This window comes from Arachis ipaensis, chromosome B04 (assembly GCF_000816755.2).
Source record: "Arachis ipaensis cultivar K30076 chromosome B04, Araip1.1, whole genome shotgun sequence".
Lineage (NCBI taxonomy): Eukaryota > Viridiplantae > Streptophyta > Magnoliopsida > Fabales > Fabaceae > Arachis > Arachis ipaensis.
The window spans coordinates 110,935,525-110,944,305 of NC_029788.2; the positions used below are offsets into that span (position 1 = coordinate 110,935,525).

The 8,781-nt window shown below is 33.4% G+C and overlaps 1 protein-coding gene across 8 annotated transcripts; it reads right to left on the reverse strand.

Annotated features, from left to right (window-relative positions):
- On the reverse strand, nt 2,708-5,995 carry LOC107639593. 8 transcript variants are annotated; one of them, XM_021121559.1, is made up of 10 exons: nt 5,757-5,995; nt 5,077-5,317; nt 4,703-4,853; nt 4,376-4,504; nt 4,098-4,295; nt 3,882-4,007; nt 3,631-3,786; nt 3,454-3,537; nt 2,871-3,196; nt 2,708-2,785 (listed from the first exon to the last, which is right to left on the reverse strand). In XM_021121559.1, exons 3-9 carry the CDS (start codon nt 4,745-4,747, stop codon nt 3,143-3,145), a joined length of 792 nt encoding a protein of 263 aa, XP_020977218.1. In that variant the 5' UTR covers nt 4,748-4,853; nt 5,077-5,317; nt 5,757-5,995; the 3' UTR covers nt 2,708-2,785; nt 2,871-3,142. The 8 variants fall into 8 exon arrangements, with proteins under 8 accessions (XP_020977218.1, XP_020977217.1, XP_020977221.1 ...); XM_021121558.1 differs by having other exon boundaries at nt 5,077-5,606; XM_021121562.1 differs by having other exon boundaries at nt 4,376-4,473; nt 5,077-5,611.

Here is an 8,781-nt window from a genome sequence, read left to right on the forward strand (position 1 = left end):
TTATTTACCGACGGATTTTTTTCCGTCGGAAAATTACCAACGGATTTTTACCAGTTACCGACGGATTTTCCCTCTGTAAATTCTCCATCCATTTCCCGAAGACGACGAACTTTATGACGGATTTTCCGTCTGTAATTACAGACGAATTTTCAGACGGATTTTCCATCTATAATTACAGATGGATTTTCCGTCTGTAATTACAGACGGATTTTTCGACAGATTTTCCGTCTGTAATTTAAACTTTGGAAAATCATCTCACACTCTGATTACAGACAGAAAATCCGTCTATAAATCCGTCAGTGAGAAAAAATATAATTTTTTTTTAATTTTTCCATTACAAAATAAACTTGTTTTCATACAAAATAAATATAAATTTAATACAAATTTTTATCTAATTTGTATTTGAATATTTATATTATTTCAAAAAATAAACAAATTTATCTTATTATTAAATTAAAAGAAAAGTACTATAAACAAACAAGTCAATATAATTCAAAACACAAACAAAGCATATTGATACATCAACTATAATTCAAAACAAATACTATTGAAAAAAAGAAAACCTGTAAAATCTGTACTGTGGCATACACTAAAAGTTATAAAACAATCTGCTCTTGTAGCTAACCACTATCAGAATTGCCTAAATATAAACATAAACCTAGTCTAAAATTAGGGCCAAACTGAGTTAAAGTTGTCCAATTCTTCTAAAGATCCATTCAATGTTTTCTCTTTCTCCTGGTGACGTGGGAACAACGAAGGATCCACATCCTCTTCTGCCCAACTGTGGCACAGAATGAGAAAACTATAATGTTAATACAGCTCAATTTTAACATATGATGCAATCTTACTCTAGTTAAGTTAATTAATCAAAACCAGTTTCAAAGTTTTATATTCTGTTTTTGTTCAATGATTGAAGTTTTACACTAGGAAAGGGCTAGATACAGATAGAGAGAGAGAGAGTAGCATACCCAGAAACACCATCAGCAATAGCAAGATATTCTGTTTTTGTTCAATATAAATATATGCATGATATATGATTTGATGGCTGTTTTTTAGTGTTCATGGAGTATCTTATATTTCCATTCTTTCAAAAAGGGATATACTTTTCTTTGCAAACTTGATGCCAAACAATATAATCAATTTATGAATTGATTTCAAAACTTACCATCGGCTCAAATTCAGGGCTAGACAAGTTGACAGTGAGATTTCTCATTAACAACAAAACCTGCAGAACAATAATAATACAAGCAAGTCAATTCCCACTGAACCAGAAATTTAAAATTAATTTATCATTTCAACTAAAAAGAAATTCACTTGCATGCAAAAACGAGGGAAGGTAAGGAAGATGAATTGGGGAAAACTTACGAATGAGTCCACATGGATATAATCAAGTAGTCCTCCCAAATCTTGCTTTGACAAACTCAATCATTAAAAAATGTTATTCAGGAGCAAAAATTAAATTAAAGAACAACTATATCATTTTATACTACTAGGGACCACATAAGGATTAACTTCTTCGTCATTATCCTCATCACATATCCATTATAAATTTACTATAAATCCTAGAAGTTTTACTTTATTCGATAATATTTGTTAATGATATTTTCGAAGTGCATCTATCTCTATCATATGATGCCACTAAGTTTCACATATGAAGTTACTTGTGACAGAGCAGAGTTGTCAACATGTCATTTAACAAAATAAATAGAAGATTCAATCAACTCACAATTTCAAAATTTATGGGATCCATTTCCTTCAGCTTCTCAACATGGTTATTTGTATCAGGATCCATTATATGAATTAGATGAGAAAATAGCTACAAACAAATGAATTAAATATTTTAGAAAGGGACAGTTTTTTGTACCTTCCAGCAAAGACAATAATCCTTTGCTACTGCTTCTTATTTTGCCGATGCTTAAGAGCCAATTGTGCCACCTGAATGCCAGTGGCTAGTGACGAATGGATTTTTGACGGTTTAGAATTTCACAAATGAATTCTCGTTGCAAGTATAGTTTCTAAACCAATCACTAATCCTTTCATACAAAAATTTGTTTGTCACAAGTACAAACCCCTAAATTCTATAAACCGAAGTACTCAAACCTCGGGTCGTTCTCCCTAGGACTTACAATGAAGTGTCTTTGCCTTGTGCGCGTGCGCGTGCATGACTGACTTTGCTTCTTTGACTTTTTATGCTTCTCTCCCTTTGTATGCTTCCTTCCTTGCTTCCTTTGATCCATGCCTAGCCTATTTCAACCCTGGAATTACTAGCAAACACCTCAAGGCATCTTATGAAATCAAACAGAAACTAGAATTCACCAAAATAAGGCTTTAAAAGTATGTTTTTACACTTAAGCACAATCATGGAAGAGATAACAAAACCATGCTAATTCTTAGGCTAAATGTGACAAAAGGTTATCAAAATGCTCTAAATTCAAGGCAAAACAAACCGTCAAATTGGGGTTTGTCAGCTAGGTTCATATCACCACCTATTTCTAATCTTAAATAAGGAAGAAAAATCTTCCTTTGGTCTCCCCATACCTGCTCAAACAAGGACAAGAAGGAGGAGTCAAAATCAAGTCATAACAAGAACATGAAGGAACAAGAATATGCATGCAAATTCCATTCTTCATCTCCACCTTTTCCTAGCATGTAACATTTTCTAAGGTACAAAACTAATGAAGCTCAGAATTGTATGTTAGAAACATACCACTACAACCTCAGTGTTGGTCTTGGTCCCTTTAAATAAAGCAGCCCTCTATACAAGTTCATGTTGCAATGCTTTTATCTGAAAATGAATTTTATTAAAAGGTTAAATTTAAATTTGCAGTTTAAATATATATATATATATATATATATATATATATACTCACCCTTTCCCTTTCTAAATTAAGCACTTGCAAGAGCAACTAGATAGAATTATTATCCCTGTAAAAATAATGATATTAATATGAATGTATAAGATGTAAAATGTACCGCTAGCATGTGTGTTTAATTGAGCAAGATTCTAATTTTGTAGTTGCAGTTTTTGAACATTGCCTCTTAACATCTGTATCTCAGCTTTAGTCTATTTAATTATTTTACTGTTTCCAATTTTAATCAAGGAAAATAAAGCAAATTCTTTTTAATTATATATTTTCTTAGATTACATGAGAGGATACTTTTTCTCAACTAGGAGCTTCAGTAGAGTCATTCTTTCCTGCATAAAAAAGATTCAAGTACTGTTATTTTAGCCATACTATACTACTTTGATGAAGTGAAGGATAGGCCTGACAGCAAATTTTTTGTGTAGATATAGTATAATTGAAAAAAGATTAATCATGTCTGATAATGGATATCCAATCTCAGGGAGAAATAAAAAAGATAAAAAGAAAAATTGAAGAATAAATATTATTGTAAGAATAAATATTATTGTAAGCTCAGAATAAATGAAGCTCAGAATTCTTGGTTTATGACCTCTTGTTTTTTCTCTGCATTTCTAATTTTGGTGCATTCTACCATCTCTTTTTTTCTGTTCTCCCAAGATTCATCACAGAACACCTATAACAAGTTAAGAAAAAAAATCTGTTACAAGTAGCATCTTATGACACGAATAATTGAATGTGCTGCTTTGATGTCAATGCCATGGCTCACCTTGATTTGGTCATTTACGGAGTTTTTCATCGATACATAGCCCGGAATCTTCCCCTTCGCAGAAGCATTGGCAGCAGCTATTTTCCTTTGGTCTTGGAATTGTTCAATTTCTCTCAGTAGCTTATAGCAATGATTCTCATAGTAATCCCATTTGATCTGTTTAAATTTTTCAACACTCCAAACTTCAATGCTTACCTTGGTATAAATTTTTAATCAAATCAAAGATCATAACTTATAAGTCCTTAAATTACAGTATTTCTAAGCACTTCTAGTGACTGAAATTTATCAGCATCTCTCTGATGAGTGTTTATGTTCCTCAGAATTCGCTTTTCGTCCGCGAGACTCATACTTCCGTGTCGCATCAATGAATTCAGATTCTATACAATGTACATTGTTATCAAGTGTAAGATGTAAATAGAGATTAATCACAACACAATATATATCCTACTAAAGTTCTAAGCTCTTACATGGTTATCAATCTCTTCTTCTGTGAAGCATTTCTCCTTCTTAGATCTTCTCCTAGTTGCATTGTTCATGAAACACAATTCATCAAGAGCCACATACAAGTTACTTAGTATCTTCCCTTTTCGTGCGACGTGGCGTCTCCACTCCATTTTCCAGTAGTATGAGCTTCTCATCCCAGACGCAACATAGTCCTTTTCTGACTGTTAACAAAAATAGCATAACATCATTATATTATTCTCTGTCTTCTATATCAAAATTGAAGGCTGAAATCAATGCTTACAATTTTCTCTTTGATTTTATCAGTGATTTCACGAATATCTCGGTTCATTTTCTCCACCGTGAGCTCTTGTTTCTTGATTTGAGATATTGAATCAGGCTCTGATGATGGCCAAAGCTTCAGAAAATAGAACTGATGAACTAGTTTTGGGACTTCATCATCCTCTTATAAATTAAAAAAAAAAAAGCAACCCAGCTACTAGAAAACATATAATTCAAAATTTAGACAATATATGAATGATGAACAAAATGGCAAAGTCATTGTTTTGTTGTTTTCACAGATCACAGATATTTAAAACCAATCATGACACTTGATATACATCAATCTCACCTTAGAACGAGTAAACAATAAAGAGATGCTAAAAGTGTGTGCCATTGCCTCAAAATTTGCAGGGCCATTTTCTACAGAGGTTGCCTGAACCCAGATGGAAGAAAGCAACAGACTCACTTGGTTGACTGCTCAATCTAAGAGAACCTAAATCCTAAAAAGAATAACCCCATGGTTAGGAACAACCAAGGGTCTCCATTGTTGGACAAGAAAAAATAAATGACCAAACCAACTGATAGATGTATGTAATAAAATTGAATCCAAGAAGAATCAATAGAATTTAAATATGATCGACACAAACTCCATCATATCATATGCTCCCACTATGGCACTATTAAGATAATACAATTAATACCGATAAGTAGAAAATGGCATACCTCCTTTCCATCAGTTAGTGCACGAGTAAAGCTATAACCACGATATGGATGAACAGCATTTTTATCCTCAGTAACTCCTGCAACCGTGTTTCCTTCTAGCAGTTTTCCATTTAAGTGTTCTGCTTCAGAGAAACTATCATGCTGAATGTGGAAGCTATTACTCTGTACCTTCATAGCCATCTTTGTTTTCTGGTCCAACCAAGGAGAAACTATTGATGGCATAAGCACCATAGAGAATACACTATGTGCTCCAATTTGTGTTTCACGGTCCGGATGAGCCATGGCCACAAGCAATTGATGGAACAAGGCATCAGGGAAAGCCAGGAATAAGTCCAGAAAACACCGTATGTCTTTAGATAAATGAATAAAGCTGAATAGGTAGAAATGTTATTTCCAATCTATGTAGGAATGCTTGCCTTCTTCTAATATGACACATTAGGGACAGAACTGATTAATTTTGCAGTTTGATAGACAGCAGAGATTGTTGTTCTGGCTAGGAGGGTAGAAGTAGAAATATTCTCTAAGAAACACTGCCCTATAGTAAAAGAAATTGAGTAAACTAATATCACAGCATACGAAACTCAAGTTCCTATAGTAAAAGGAATGATGAATGAAAACACAAAAATTAGCACTGAATATCAGTAGCAACAAAGCATAGAATTCAGGGTTAGTTGAAGAACCTGGCATGTTTGAGACAAAGCCACCTCTATTCTCAATGCTGCCCCGCTCAGTATTAGGTTTATGGTCAGTAGTCATCTCTACAGCCTCCCCTCCCCTTGACAGAACTTGCAACATAAAAATAATTAATTAAGAGTGAAATAGCAAGAATAAAGATACATATTACTACTTATGTACACATAAAAGAAAAGCAACAAACATTTGATGTGCATGTTAGGTCAAACCAACAATAAGCAAACCATGGAACACTTGGTGTGCACAGCGAAATTCATAGAGGGGAGGGAAGAAGAAAAAGAAAAACTCACAAGTGTTTCTCTGAATTATGTTTGTTCAGCAATCCAGATTAACAATCTAAACATTTCTCAGCTATTCAGAATCAAAACCTAATCTAATCCTATTTTAACAACCTAAAAATCCACTAATCAGAAAACAAATCTAACTAAACTAATTACTAAAATCAAACTAACTAAACGAAATTAATTGAACTCAACAGAAATTAAAAGAATTTTGAAACCAAAACCTGGAAGCAGAAACAATCAAACTAACTAAACAAAATTAATTGAACTCTCTACGGTTCGAACAGGGGGAAAAGAGAGAGGTGGAACCGATTTTGGTCACCACGGAGCTAGGGCTTGCACAAAGGTAGCCGCGACATTGACTGGAGGAGATGATGGAGAAGAAGGAGAAGAAGAAGAGGAGAGAATAAGAGGAGAAGAAGGAGAAGGTAGCTGCGGCGGTTAGGGTAGCCGGCGGTGGCGCTGTGGGTGAGGAAAGGAGAAGAAGAAGCTAGTCGACGGAGAAGAAGAAGCTGGGTTGAGCTCGTTTGATTTGGTGCTGTAAATGAATAGAGTTTGGGGCTTTGGACACAATCGATCATAAAACGCAGAATATAACATTTTCGACGGAAAATTTTAAATTACAGACGAATTTTTCGTCTGTAATAATTTAATAAAATGCACCGTTTCGTCTACTTAAATACAGACGGATTTTCCGTCTGTAACCATTTCTCACTGAGAAAAATAATTTTTCCGACGGAATTATCGACGGATTCTCTTTTCCATCTGTAATTTATGCTAATATATTTTTTTGGTTTTTCGACAAAAAATCCCTCTGAAATTCCGTCTGTATTTTCGTGGGATAAAATCCGTCGGAAATATCCGTTTATAATAACTAGTTTTCTAGTAGTAATGAACACCCCTAATAAATGATAATTATAAATACTATATATGTATAGAATTATAAATGTTATCTTAAGTAATTAAAATAAATTTAGATTATTGTTTTTTAGCATGAGGGAATTATATGTATCAAAATTCTATAACTAAAAAATTAATTAATTTATTAGTTAAAAAGGATTGCAATTATCTAAGTAAAAGTTTTTATATCAAAACTTAAACTCGAAGCGGAAACAATACAAAAAAAAAAATTGTTTGCCTACCATTAAATATATAAACTAGAAAATGTTTTTCCAATATAAAATGCATTTATATATCAATAATTGAATGAGGTGTTTAATTATTAAACTCTAGCATTGTCTGGGTCAGTTAGGGTTAGGGAGAAGATTCAGGAATCAGGGAGGGTTGAATTGGAATTTGGGCTGAAGAGTGAAGACAAAGGGGGTTGCCTGGATCTTGCAATGGATAAGAAATAGAATATTAGTGTAAGTAAATCAGACATAGTGACGTGGAAGAATACCGAACTAATTCATTATTTAATTTGTTTAATTAATTGATGATGTGGTGTATGTTCAAATTAAGGGTGACAAAACTCCTCCAGGTGTAGGATTTTTGCAGAGATTGTTTTAAATTGGGATCTAAAAATTTTTTTTCCCTTAGGGATGAAAATGTAAAAAACAAAAAAAAATTCCTGAAGCAAATGCAGGACCCGAACCAAGATTCTTGTCCGGCTGCCCTATTTTCTGTGATCTTCAAATTTATTTAATTACTCACTAATTAATAAATTATCTAGTATAGGTTTAATTATTCTGTTGGTTTCTATAGTTTTGTGAAATTTTCAATTAGGTTCTTATACTTTTTTTTTTAATTGGGTCTTTGCACTAATTTTTTTTTTCAATTTAAGTCCCTCTTAGAAGTAATTGGCTTAATTTTATAGGACCCAACTAAAAAAAAAAGAATTGGTACAGGGACTTAAATAAAAGGAAAAAAAAGTGTAGAGATCCAATTAAAAAAAAAATTGGTGCAAGGACTCAATTAAAAGAATAAAAAGTATAAGGACTTAATTGAAAATTTTGCGAAACTATAGGGACCAACAGAATAATTAAACCTTTTATCCTTACCCCTTTTCCTTACCATGTCTCCATCCCAACCTCCCACCTGTCTTTGTCGTCTCTGCCCAGAGCTCCCAACTGCCTTCGTTCTCTCCATACAAAGCTTTCAACCATCTTCATCATTTCCATCCGAAGCTTGCAGTCGATCGACGTCTTCTTTATCTTCTGTCTCACTTTCACATCATTACTTTCTCTGTCATGTTGCTGCTGCTGCTTCTTCTTGATTCTGGTTTGTTGTCATTGTTCCCTTCCCTCGACAATGTTTTTGTTCATCATCGTCATTGCTCATCATGTCTTTATTCTCGCTGCATCTCCAACTTTACCGTGCCTCCAGTGTTCTGGTTCGTCAACACGCCTTCTGCCTTGGCGCACCTCCAGCCTCAACACACCTCCAGCCTCCACACCATTACACTTTTTTCCTTGCCTTTTTCTTTTCTCTTTTTCTCCATTTCATGATTTCTTTGGTTGATCTGTTTGTTAATTTTGGATTAGAGATAATTTATTTGATTTATTTGCTTTGCTAAATGCTATTGTATCAAATTCAATTTACTAATACTAATGTCACATATACTGCTATAAAAAAATGCTATGCATCCCTTTTTTATTTGTCCAAAATCACCCCATTAAGTAGGTAGTCTATAAAAATATAAAATCCTAAATTTTTGTTGCATCTTTCTAGCACTTTAAATTCGGACAGGAACTCTATCTATGTAACATTGTTTTTCTAGTATTACTTTTCT